This window comes from Acanthopagrus latus, chromosome 24 (genome assembly GCF_904848185.1).
Source record: "Acanthopagrus latus isolate v.2019 chromosome 24, fAcaLat1.1, whole genome shotgun sequence".
Classification (NCBI taxonomy): Eukaryota; Metazoa; Chordata; class Actinopteri; order Spariformes; family Sparidae; genus Acanthopagrus; species Acanthopagrus latus.
In genome coordinates this window covers 4,390,603-4,403,967 of record NC_051062.1, presented here as the reverse complement: position 1 = coordinate 4,403,967, position 13,365 = coordinate 4,390,603, and the positions used below count along the sequence as shown (strand labels likewise).

Sequence of the window (13,365 nt, the reverse complement as noted above, 5' to 3'; positions counted from 1 at the left end):
TCTTTTTTAATCAGCGCATGACGATCTGTAATGGAAGTCCCCCCAAACGAAGCCTTAAGCACAAGTCCTTATCTGCAGCAAACTTCATTCCAGTGAGTTAGTCTGAGGCCGATATTTATCTGCTGAAAAGAATGCGAGTCGACTTGGCCAGAGTTAGGGAGCTGACGTCAGCCGTGGTGTGACATTACTCTCAATGATTTTTGTCCCCCTATCCCCGTGGTTTCTTCCTTTTGAATTACACCAATTTGTTTTTGTCTTCTCCCCAGGCTGTTCGCTGCTACGATTCGCTCATCCTTAAGGCCGAGGGCAAAGTGGAGCCAGAGTTGTTCTGTCAGCTTGGCCACTTTAACCTCCTTTTGGAGGATTACCCGAAAGGTGAGTAACCTTTGCTCATAGGCTGCACTCAAATGGTTTGTACAGTCGTCCTCTCCTTACGCAGTTGTGGGTTTTTTTTTGTTTTTTTCTCCATCTTGGGTTTTCACAAACACTTCAAATACCATACTTCCATTGACATAAGCTTTCTGAGCATGCATGAGTATGTGCAGGCGTGCACTTGGCTACCCTCCACCCCGACATAAATGCTGACTGCTCACGTTCTCTTCAGCGGTGTTGTGTTGACACAGATTAACGCTCCACTTCCCTCTCCTTTTTTAATTACAGCATTATCGGCATACCAGAGGTACTACAGTTTACAGTCAGACTACTGGAAGGTGAGACACACAAACACAGACACACGTGGCTACATACTTTTGCTTTCTTTCACACACATTCACTCGCCAATGCACAGGAAGCGTGTAAGGCCTCAGTTGGGTTAGATGTTGGTGCGAGATGCGGTTTCAGGTTTCGTGTCAGAGTGATTCTCAACTTCTCTCCTTTTGGAATATGATACTTTTGCGGTGAGACTGATAACTAGTGAGTGGTTTTTCTGATTACTGACCTGTGCCCAAAAAGCCTCAAGGTTGTGTAAATATGTATGGCTTTTGTTTACAAGTACACTGTGCATTGTTAACTGGGTTAGTTTAGTTGTCCAATGTTAAAACAGTCTATTCTGTAGTGTTATAACTGTAGCTGTCTGCATCATTTTAGTGCTCTAAGGATGCAAGTATTTTTATTTTTGTTTTGTGTCCTAATGACCTTGCACCTCTCTCCATCCCACCCAGAATGCTGCCTTTCTGTATGGCCTGGGAATGGTCTACTTCCACTATAATGCCTTTCAGTGGTGAGTACTCATCATCTCTATTAAATTTGCATTTCAAATGCAAATAATGAGTTGGTTGTAATTAAGGGACAGGAAGTCTTTTCTTCTAGAAGCATTGTGACTGAGTTTCACATTGTTGCACTGAAATCTGCCGTCTTTAGTTTTTGGGAACAGTTTGAAGTTTTCTTCATTTTCTTGCTAAGTTAGATTCATTTACAAGGGCCTGCAAAAACGTGATGCACATCATCATCCTGATACGGCATTAACCTTATCTGTATATGAGATTTTTATCATGTACTGCACAGCCCTACAGTCTCTAGCCTGCACCGTAATAATGTAGCTGGCGCTACTGGCTGTATAGCTCACTGACTGGTACGTTATACAGCATCTCCATTTAATCTGGGCATTAAAAAATGTTAAAACGCAACCATTTGCTGTTATCTCAGGGGCTTGGGGGGGTTATGTGCTTAACAATTTCTTGGCCAGGAGCAGTGACTTCCTGGAGCCACCGCTGCTGGCCTGCCAAGAAAAAGCCCGGTAAAACTCCCTTGTAAAACCACAACATGTAATTTTTACACTTTTTTCAAAGGGCTCGCTCTGCGTTTTATTGCACAGGGCGAAGCAATCCTGTTTGTAATGCAGTTGAACACACTTTTAACCAAGGCGAACAATGCATTATTGACTAGACAAAGGGGAAAAAGCAGGTTCATTTAAGAGAGATCGCTCCTGTGAATGCGTGACCAGGATTACGCAGCTCACTTTGGCTGTATGTGTTTATCTTTTTTTTGTACCCAGCTGAAGAAATGCTTGCGAGTGAAGCTGTGTTCTATGTTGTTTCTATGGTAACGCCACAACCAGAGACAACTCAGTTCTGTCTGAATAACCAAAATGAATCAGCCAGCTCAAAACTCTGGATAGTTGAAAAGCATCAAGACGCAAGCGTCAGCAAACGCAGCTATTGTTCTCAATGGCCGCAGCCAAATTACAGTCAAATCTTTTTCATGAGGCAAATCGGATATTTTAAACAGGCTGAGGACATCCCACATGCCTGCTACATTTGTTATAGCAAGTGCTGCACCTCGATTCTATGCCACCGCAAAAGTATAAGCAAATCAAGCGTGAATTCGCCAGTTTTCTGCTTCCATTGATTGTGAAGCAAAACAAATTAAAAACAAGTGGGGTACCTCCTCAGGTACTGTGCAAGGAGCGTCTTTAGTATTCTGTTCAATAAAGCACCCAGCGTGACTTGAATGGGCAATAAACAGAATGTGCTGCATCTCAGATAGAGTTTACATTTGTCGTCTTGTTTCTTTGCGGCAGAGCAAATGGGGGGAAAAAAAAGTTTAATTTAAAGTTTAAAACTAATCAAGGTTCAGACAGATGTATTACTAACAGCCTGGTCCAACAGTTTGGTCTTATCATATGTCTTTTTTTAATGTTTTTATATTCCCTCTGTCTATTTTTAACACCCTCCTCCCTCCTTCTGCTCACCATACTCTCCATTCATCCCTCACAGGGCGATCAAAGCATTCCAGGAGGTGCTGTACATCGACCCAGGGTTCTCCCGGGCCAAGGAGATCCACCTCCGCCTGGGTCTCATGTTCAAGGTCAACACAGACTATGAGTCAAGCTTAAAGGTACGCCAACCCCAAGCTCTAATACCCAGTCCAGTGTCATAGTCATGGATTAAACTTAAAAATTGTGATGTTTGATTTAATTTTCTCTGAGCAGCAAAGATAATAACGCTTGACACTATAGCAGGGCTTTAGACTTTTAGATTTTAAGGCGCCACATTTTTCGTAGGACAGTCAGCCATCGCTTACTTCAGTTGGTTATTTGCTAACGGATAATAATATGTACGTACAAAATCCCTTTTTGTTGTCTGAGGCGTTCAGGGATGTCTGTTATCTATCGTCCCCGACAGGACACAGTTAGCCTCGAGCCCTGCTTATTGTACAAATACAAAAAAAAAAAGTTTAATTTGGGTAGGATTGCTATTGTGCCACATGGTTTCAAAACTGCCTTTACTTTAAAAATGCATTTAATATGAAGTGCATACAGGAAGCGGTGAGTTATTTTTAACAACAGCATCAAGATTATCTTTAACAGAACAGAAAAGGATCGGGCCCCAACACTGACGATACCGCATGGTCCTCCTGGAAACTAGTGATAATGCAACAGTATTATTTATGGAGATGTGCCGATTATTCTGTACGTGCTTTCGCTGACCTCTACCTATGCTCTCTCACAGCATTTTCAGCTGGCTTTGATTGACTCCAACCCCTGCACTTTGTCCAAAGCTGAAAGTAAGCATCTCTCTTATATATTTCACATGTTAAATAAGTTATTCACTCCTTAACAAAAGACTTGTGTTAAATTAGTATATCAAATGCATGCTTTCTGGATTGTTTACTACTTTTTACATTATTAAGAATAGATACAAAATGAAATGTATGTGAGGCAATTTGGAATAATTCTTAAAAAATTGTATTTAAAATTTGCATTGTAACATTGTTGGGCATGCAGTGAATATTTTTTTTTTTTAATGATCTCATAAAATTGTTTTAGTTTTTATATTTGTTTTCCCTTTTTATGTGCATTTGGGTTATGGTTTGCATTGATTTTGCTGGTATAAATATCCAAACAAGAGCTATTCCTAGACTGCACCACTCACAACAATTGATCCTGGAATGGAAAAAGTCCCCTGCATCTTAAAAATAGCAGCAGGAGGAACTCAACCGTCTGATTGTGTTCGCCGTCCGTGGTACAGAGTGTTGGATTATGCTCATCTGCCGGGGGTTCAGTCTAGGTAGAGCTCTGGCATTATTTGATATGCCGCTGCCATCTCATCTCTCCCGCCCCGGTACCTGTTACCTTGGCGACAGCAATATCCATTTTTTTTGCCCAACCGCCTCGCTGTTTGCCTTTGCCTCATTGTGTCCCCCTCACTCCTGTTCTCACTCACACACACGCGCGCGCACACATGCACACACACACACACACAGCAAGGGCAGCCCCCGTCTTTCTTCCCCTCTCTCTCGCTCTCTCTCCCTCCTCTCTCTCTCTCTCTCTCTCTCTCCCTCCATCTGCTGAGAGTCACTCAGGCAGCTTAGATCAGACACTGCAGCGCTCCAGACAAAGGAAGGTGCCGCCAGGAGCACAGCTACCTATCTAGTCTGTTACACTCAATGGAGACAGGCAACCATGGACATCTGACACCTATTTATTGGCAATGCAGCAGTACTTTTCACAGACTTGAAAAGACTATAAGGAGGACTAACTCTCAGAGGGGGTGGGAAATCTTTCTTAAATGCTAAATAACCTTTACTTAACATGTTTCCTTTTCTCTCCATTTACAGTTCAGTTCCACATTGCTCATTTGTATGAGATTCAGGTAAGTGCTTGCTCTTTTGTTAAGCCTGTGCTTCAGTTAGCGCCCAAGGACACAAGACAGTTGTTTGGTTTCTGTCATTTGTAACTGTGAGCATAAGCGCTGCAGGTTCATTTAACGTCCAAGGTAATGCGATAGCTCATAGCCCTGCTTCCACTGTGAGATCATCAGAATGCCGGGGATAGCCCTGTTTTTGTCTATTTTGAACCAGGTGCTGACAAATTTGAGGAGGGAGCGGGGTGCGCGAGTGGGTGGCATGCGGGAGGGGATAGGAGATTACTCTCAGCCGATCGACGGGGTTGCCACGGAAACAAGAAAGTCTGTCTCCCCCTCTTTTGTATGCTGGTGGTCTCTCTCTCTCTTTATGTCGGTTTCAGTAGAGAAGTACAGTAGCTCTCGCCAGCTCTGGGAGAAGCGGCGCTTTGCGACTAATGCGTTTCTTTTCTTTTTTGTGCTGTGTCAGAAGACAACGCTGCAGTGGAAGTCTCAGGCTTAGGTTGTGTGCTGCCATTGAGCAGCAAATCTTTGGATGCAAACGTATGAATAAAATTTAGAGAGAGGGCCCACAAGATTAGTACTTTTCTATTCCTGTTTTGTTATTCTGGACATTGGAGAAATGGAAAGGGAAACAAAATTGGTGACCTGGTGAAAGTTTGGGATTCAAAAAACAAATCCTGTAAGAAAGATGCTGTAAAGAGCTCGTCCTGTTCTAATTTGTGATTTGTTCTCTCCTCTCACTACCCCCCACCATTATCCTTTCCCACTGCTTCCTTTGACCCTCTTTTGTCCCTCGCTGCCCCTTCCGCTCCCCATATCCAGAAGAGATACCGGGCTGCCAAGGAGGCCTACGAGAGCCTCCTGCAGACGGAGGATCTTCCTGCACAGGTGAAGGCCACTACCCTGCAGCAGCTAGGTAAGAGAATGCCCACATTAAGTTCAGTAATGCAAAATATGGGTAGAGAATGCATAGAAATGTAATCGATGGAATTTAATCTAAAACATTTTCGATATAAAGTGATGAAGAGTTGAGTTCTATATAGCTTACTGAATGAAAGTGTTTTTGTTGCTGTGCGTGCACAGTGCATTCAGCACTATACCCTATCTCTGCAGTTATTATAGAACTATGTAAAACAATCTTAGATGTTTTAAAGGAACATCCTTTTTCTGTGAAACTGATTTGAAAAAAACAAAAAAAACCAAAACTTTCCCTCAGTTTCTCTTCTGGTTCAACATAAATCTCATCGCAAAAACATGTCACTTGTCATGTAGTTCCACGGCTGTTAACTGCACTTGAAAAAAAAACCTGCCTCTGAGAGATAAGCTCAGTAGAAAAACAGCAGTTGATTGATTTGACGCTTCCCAGGCTGGATGCATCACACAGTGGAACAGCTCGGGGACAGAGCCAGCAGGGACAGCTATGCCATCCAGTGTCTGCAGAAATCTCTGGAGGCCGACCCAAACTCTGGACAGTCCTGGTACTTCCTTGGCAGGTACGTTCCACACACATACAAACACGACGTCAGATCATGGTGTATTAAAGCTTTAGTAGGCGTGATGCATTTCTTTCTAAGAAAAAAAAGAGAAATTTAAAAACAATAAATACCAATGTCCTGAGACAACCTGCTGGTATCAGGATTAATCAAGGCCTCTTTTCATTGATCAGGAGAAGCTTTATAATCCTCGATTGATTCTTATTCCTCTGAGTACACCTGCTGTCGAGCATTGTTCTCTATCAAACGCTGGCTCTGTCTCTTACAACACAATGCTGTGGTGTGCCTTCAGTGAACGGATAACATCCACTTCTTGTCGTTGTTAACACATCTTTCAACCCTGGCTGTTTGTCTTCTGCAGGTGCTACTCTAGTATTGGGAAGGTCCAGGACGCATTCATCTCTTATCGGCAATCCATTGACAAATCAGAGGCCAGTGCGGATACCTGGTGCTCTATAGGGTAAGGGTCCGTTTGTTCAGGGGAGGTTGAAGCACGAATGCCACATTTTCACATCTATAGGCTTCTGAATGGAGGGAACAGTACCCTTTTTTTTCTTTCTATTTGCCGTATGTAATCACATAATTTTCCTATGTTTAACTAAAAACACTTTCATTTCTCCTCTTGGTCCTCATTATCATTTTCTCCCTATTTTCACCTATGACCCCTCCGCATCCCTCCCACTCCCTGCTTACCTTTTGTCTCTGCCCCCGTCCTGCGTCCCCCTCCTCAGGGTGTTGTACCAGCAGCAGAACCAGCCCATGGACGCTCTGCAGGCCTACATCTGCGCCGTGCAGCTGGACCACAGCCACGCCGCCGCCTGGATGGATCTGGGCACGCTGTATGAGTCGTGCAACCAGCCGCACGACGCCATCAAGTGCTACATCAACGCCACACGCAGCAAAGGCTGCACCAACACCACGGCACTTGCCCACCGCATCAAATGCCTGCAGGTGGGTGGAGAAAGGAATTTAAAGCAGCCTCAGTATGATAATCGATATTTGAAGAAAACAAAACAATATATAAAGTATTCAAAGATGGGGTGTACCTGCATATTAAGGGCATTTAGCCTGCATCATTGCTTTCCTATTATATTTAGTACAAAAGTGTTGAGAGAATTGCATTGTTGGATCTCAATACTGCCCTGCTTGAAACACTTACTGACACATTAATCGAAGCTGCTGCTATATTCTGTGCACTCGGTAGGTAGTGTGTTTTATAATGCTGTTGACTTAAAATGTTTGAACAGAGCTCAGTCGGCCTCTCCATACAACAAACTAAGGCTGTAGAAAACATAGCAGGATTTATATAGCAAGGGCTCATTACAGAAAAATCTCCTAACCGATCGTCCCATCTCAAGTTTCAAAGATGGGAGAGATGCCGTCTTTCTGTTACAGAAGCAGTTCCTAACATTGTGGCTGTATAGCTCAGACCTCTTATGTTATCTTAGCTTAAGAAATCACAACTAGGACTGTTAACCCAATTCGTAACCCTGCACTCATCCTGTCATGCCTGTATCTGTGTTTGGACTGTATATTGGATTGCCTGTATCCGTCAAGGCTTAATGGCTGTCTCACATCAGTTGCCACTGGCTTGCTAGCTTGTTATAATTGACAAGAAAAGATGGCTGTTGTCTTTTTATCCTCAATACATGTCGATAGAGACAATGATATACACCTATAAGTACACACATTGGCCTTTCAGCAACGGTGCTGCTATTTTTGATGATTATCTAAAATTTAGGACAGGATCTCTGTCATCCTGACTTCACTGTCATAATTTAAGTTCTTTAGTCAGGACGGTTCTGCAATAGCAGACTTTTAAATGTTATCCTAAAGTGAGATAAGGGAGATTCAGACTTAGAAAGTTTCTGTAATGAGTCCCCATACACAGATCATCCAGAAATGCCTTTACCAGTTTGGGACATCCCTTAATGAAAACTGCTGGCTGCTGCTGATTCGTACACGCTGCTCTGGTGCTCGCTCACTTGAACCAGTTTTACCAAAAGCGTTTTGGTGCGCGTATATTGTGGGCAGAGGAAGCAGCGAGCGCCACAAAATGTAGACCGAGTAACAACACTGACACCAAATTGACCAATCGCTGAAATTCCATTCCACCAGCATAGGGAGCAGATGATGGGATTTTTCACCGTTTCCTCTCCACTACCATCTTCACCCTCTCCTGCCTCTACTGTTCTTTGTCGGCATCCCTGTGCAGCTACAACTGTGCTGAATAAGTACTGCATCTTATTCCACAGGGATGTGACTAGTGTCCTGTCAGACACAAAGGAAACTTTCAAACTCAGAGGGCCTGGAAATTCTGATCTCATTTTAATCCTGCCCAGCTTCACACCTCCCTTTCTCTCAGGAAACTAACTCACGACTTTTAGGTAGTTGGTCCTCACTGGAACCTTTTTCCAGCTGTTGCATATACTCTCCAACACGATGGAAGGGAAACAGGAAAAATAAAGAAGAGGGACAAGTAGCATCCTTTAGGATTAATTCCTTTTTTTTTTTTAAAGATTGTTTATCTTTTTCACACCGATTGATTCATATTGAAGCTAATTCTAGCTGGCTCGAAGTCGCCCTGCCATAGATCTAACAACCGAGGGGTTCCAACAATCCCCATATCTCATGTGTTGATTTATTCATCTATATTTTTGTCCAAGCAGTGTCATTTTCCTTTACATGTGCATGAAGGAATGTCACATTTCCACCAGTTATGTCAGCATAAATTCATGGCATTAAGACAAGCTCAGCGGCTTGTTTTAATGGAATTGTGACTGTGTTTTGGATTACTGTTGCCGAGTGTCATTCAAGTAGTGTTACCTCCTTGTGTGGTCGATGCTGTACATGACTATTAGCCAGCCAAGACACAAGTTTGCATATCAGTCTCCAACTTAGCATCACTTGTGTTTATAATCTCTACTTATCTACCATTGCTAATCATTTCCTTGTTTTGAGGTCATCGTTTTTTCTTTCCTTTTTTTAAAATTTATTCAACAACAACAAAAGCCTTGTGTTTTATTATTTTTTTTGTTTTTTCACGTCGTTTTCCATTCCCCTAGGCTCAGTTGAGTAACCCCCAGCTCAGTAGCCTACAGAGTAAAAGTAAAATGCTCCCTCTTATTGAGGAGGCATGGAGTCTGCCAATCCCAGCTGAGCTAACCTCCAGGCAGGGAGGCCTGAGCAGTGCACCACAGCAGGTGAGAGACCAGATAGAGCAACTTACACCTCCCGCCTCCTTCCCTCCCTCTTCCCCCCTTCCCTCCCTTTGACTGAGTGCACACTCAGACACATTAGGCACTCAAACACACGACGCACACACAGACAGGCCAACACTTGCGCATGCACTGTTGTCCCTACAGATGGGTAACACTTGAGCTCAGCGCCACCTTCCACACTGCGTCCGTGCATGTGAATGCAGATGTCTAAAGAAGCCAGAAAAAGCACAATGTGCTCCCAAGGAATCTTTTTTTTTTTATTTTTTAAACTCCACTGCGACGTGAATGCAGTCACAACTGGATTGGAAACCTTGACTTTATTGCAAGCACACAGTTTCCGCACAAATTGGATAACAAGTCATGCATCAAACTCTATTTCACATGTGATAATGGCTGATTTATGGCATCTGCGTTGAGCGAGGAGGATTCCGGCCAAGTGTTACCCACTCCTGCATTTCCCCTTCTCTTCTCCAAAGCACCGTAGTCACTCGGCTTCACCCATCATGCTCAGCTCAAGCGAACCAAAAATCAACAAAGTGCTTCTGAAGGCTTTCCCATTCAATTTCTCCTCCAATTAATGGTTTCTTTAATCAAATTTCTTGAGGACTGTACTTTCTTGCAGTTAATTGAATCCAGTTTAGGTGGCCTGCACCACACCACTGTTTGCTCTTAATCTGCTTTGGTTTTGATTGAGAGCGATTGCCTTTCTGAAGAGATTAAAACTCTCTAATTCTAAGTGGCTGTGTTTATAATTCTCACACTCATTGATGTTTTGGCCCCCTTTGGCTTTTGGCCCGGGCCCAGTGTGATCGGTGAGGTCGTGCTGCCGTAGAGTTTATACCCAGGCTTCCCATTGGCTCCGTCCATCTTCCTCCCCCCTTCAGTAGTTGACCTTAGATGTCCTGCAGCTGCTCACAAAAGCCCCAACGCCCCCTAGTGTTTCATTGCCACCTCACTCATTCATGCCCATCAATGCAGTAGATGTGAGTGGTGTTCATGTTTGTGTGTGACCATTGTCGTGTTATTGAATTTATAACATTTGGACTCTGTTGATTTATTGGCTTTGACTTGGTGAGAGTCAATTCCCTGTAAGACCCTTTCCAGTGTGAATTTGAAACGGGGAACATTTTGGATGGATGGTTTTCAATGGGTCAGATGTGACTTCATGTTTTTTAACCCGATACATCATGATAAAATGAGCATAATACAAGTAGAAAAATGATTACAATATAGCATGTTGTTTGTGCTCTACAAATGAAATGGAAAACATTTACTTGAAATACTAAAATTGTGACTTTTTACTCTGAGTTTTAGTGCGTGTTCATACAAAGACTTCAGCTGTTCACGTTTATAGCAAAAAATCTTTGAGTATTTAAAGTTAAACGATCCTGTCGTCCTATTTGTTTGTGGTCGATCAAAACACACAGAGTTAATATAAAGACCTGGTGAATTAAAACTAAGTGACAATACTCAAGAAGTGTAGTGAATGATCACTAAAGGCGTTTGAGAATTTAGATTTTTAAGGCAACATGCAACAAAAAGCAAGCAAACGTGACTCCTGTTTGAAATAAACCTGCGGTTCTGTTAAACTAAATTTCGGGGCAGTCACATCTGGCTCATAGGCGTCCTCCCAGGTAAGGATAACGCTGACAGTGTGTGTGTGGAATGCTCTGTGACCTTTTTGCTTTAAAGGTCCAGTTATGCTATTGTGCCCTTAAAACGGCTGCAAAGTGCAATAAGGAATACCTTGAACTGCTGCAAAGACAAAGTCTTTCTGACATGTTGAGGGCTTCAGGGGTTGATGGAAAAGCAGTTAGTGTTGAGTTTTTCGCCAGCATTCCTTTAAGCAGGAGAACTGCCCCGGGGCTGCTGTTGCCCTATGAAGTAACACCTTCAGATAAGCAGGAGTGTTTTTGCTCACATGTCCTGCTTGTTTGTTTAAGCGCCAGCACACGATCACAATATTGCTCTCCTCTTCTCTCTCTCCTTTATTCTCCATCCCTTGCTTTGCTTTGCCCTTTGACCTCTTCGTCTTGCTGCTGTTTTCTCCCCCAAAAACATGCTCGACCGCGTCTTTCCACGCTCCTTCCTATTTTATTTTTCATTCTCCATTTGCCACTTATTCCCCAATGCTTGCTTCACTTTTTTTCTTTCTTCCTTCCCTGACCCTATGTTTTGTCCATCCATTTACGTTCTTTTCCGCCTTACGTTTCTTTTGCTTATCTCTCTGCCTGCGCTCCCCCGCCACCCCTCCCTTCCCCTTCCAGGCTTGTAAGCCCAATCACAGTGCAGAGGGCGGAGGCTCGGGTCAGTCTCTGCCTCCTCACGTGGGCTCACTGGGCCAAGCCGAGGACCAGTCCTGCCCAACCAAGAGGAAGAGAGCCTCCAGCCCTGCCAAGGTAAAATGACAGTGACGGCACCAGTGAGAGTCATGCATTTTAATCTGTACTGTGTACTCTTTTACACTGTACATGTTGCGCATATTTTCAATGTTCATATTGTGTTTGTAGGGCGATTCATGGGCCAGTAACTCAGCACAGCAGCCAGTTCCCAACTGGTACCTCTCCCCGCAGAAACTACAGGTTCGTAATATTTCCGATCTCATGTTTTATCTTATTTAGAATCTACACTTTTACGTGAACTGTGCCGTCTTTCGTCTCCAGGTGCTGGAACAGTTGCGGAGTAACCGGGCCAGCCTGAAGCCCCCACAGCTTCAGATGTTGGGGCAGCTTGAGGCTCAGCTCGCCATGATGCAGCAGCACCAGCACCAGGTAACAAAAACCTATACTGTTTCAAACACATATGCACTTCAGACTTGGATTTACTTTAAGGATCAACAGGATGTTCGGTATTGTGTTAATCTTGGATCAATTTGATATTAAAATACTATCGTGAGCTTTGTCTTGGCTTCACTATATTGGTCCTTCAAACCTGTGAGGTCGCACTGGCGCGTCCAGATCACATGACCAATTTAAGATGACGTCTTATATGTTGGTGCAGCCTTGAAACTTTATACCAGTTTTTCCATTGTGTTGATAGGCCAGGTAGAACCTGACTTAAAATAAACAATGTCTGTCACACTTTTTCGCGAATATCTCCGTCACGTTTGCTGCGCATTTGGTGCAGAAAGAAACGGTAAAAACGGGCTTTTCTCATGAACGTGTTTGCTGGTTCAAACCAAGCGCATTCATTGATTAAGTTGTGATGAATCAGCATGTTGTTGATAACTACTGCCATCCTCATCTATGAAGCAAATGCTCACACAAATTTAGTAAAGGTCCAGGTCTTGGTGTGGTTCATTTAAAGTGGATTAGTATGATTTATCCAAGAATAGGAACTGGACGTGATAATCTTTCAGTAAATATAATTAAACAGGTTACATTCTTAGTGTCTGCTTTCTGTTGTCACCGTGATACAGCACAGTTGAGAAGTGTTCATATAAGGGTTGCAGCGTTATTCTGATTTGAAGGTATAATGTGGTCTTCTAAACTTTCTGATTAATTATAATAAAATATTTGTTCAACCAAATTAAACACTTTTCAATTATTTTGAATTATAATAATGATGGTAATGATAATTATATTCATAGAAATAGTAAGGATAATAATACTGTTAATGATACCATCAAATTGATATTTTCCGAGATGGTCATCGTGTCACATTGAAGGCTCTTTTTAAAATGTTGACTGTGAGCTAATTATTCCCAGTATTGTAACAGAAGGTAATCCTGATCAGCTTTTCAAACTTTGCCCTGATTTGGAGAAAATGGTGCCTGGAATGTCCTTGAAAAGTCCTTTTTAATTTGATCTTTAACAAGATGAAGTAATCCTGTAGAATAGATAAAAACTTGGCTGATCCGAAGTGTGTAAACACCAGAGTAGTTCAGACCAGTCCTTTCCTGGTGTGTTTTGGCACGTGTAGATGTTAGACCGGTGTCGTTTGCCATGTAGTACAATACAAGTTTCAACATTGACAGTTGAGAATGTTAATGTCACTACGTGTGTTTGTGTGTTTGACCGACTCACCCATTTCTCCAGCCAGGTTTAAGCAAACACAAATTGCTAC

General features: G+C 42.9%; 1 protein-coding gene across 2 annotated transcripts in view; it reads left to right on the top strand.

Moving 5' to 3' along the window:
* The window catches only part of LOC119015660 (histone demethylase UTY-like), a 32,234-nt gene that overhangs the window by 9,316 nt on the left and 9,553 nt on the right, over positions 1–13,365 (top strand). The window contains exons 3-16 of one of the 2 annotated variants that reach the window (XM_037091877.1): positions 267–375; positions 661–710; positions 1,161–1,219; positions 2,715–2,835; positions 3,450–3,504; positions 4,558–4,592; positions 5,409–5,502; positions 5,953–6,079; positions 6,441–6,539; positions 6,811–7,030; positions 9,145–9,282; positions 11,568–11,699; positions 11,811–11,882; positions 11,964–12,071. In XM_037091877.1, coding sequence (XP_036947772.1) covers positions 267–375; positions 661–710; positions 1,161–1,219; positions 2,715–2,835; positions 3,450–3,504; positions 4,558–4,592; positions 5,409–5,502; positions 5,953–6,079; positions 6,441–6,539; positions 6,811–7,030; positions 9,145–9,282; positions 11,568–11,699; positions 11,811–11,882; positions 11,964–12,071 — 1,419 coding nt within the window. The remainder of the gene's footprint in view (positions 1–266; positions 376–660; positions 711–1,160; positions 1,220–2,714; positions 2,836–3,449; positions 3,505–4,557; positions 4,593–5,408; positions 5,503–5,952; positions 6,080–6,440; positions 6,540–6,810; positions 7,031–9,144; positions 9,283–11,567; positions 11,700–11,810; positions 11,883–11,963; positions 12,072–13,365) is intronic. The other variant, XM_037091878.1, reaches the window with a different exon arrangement.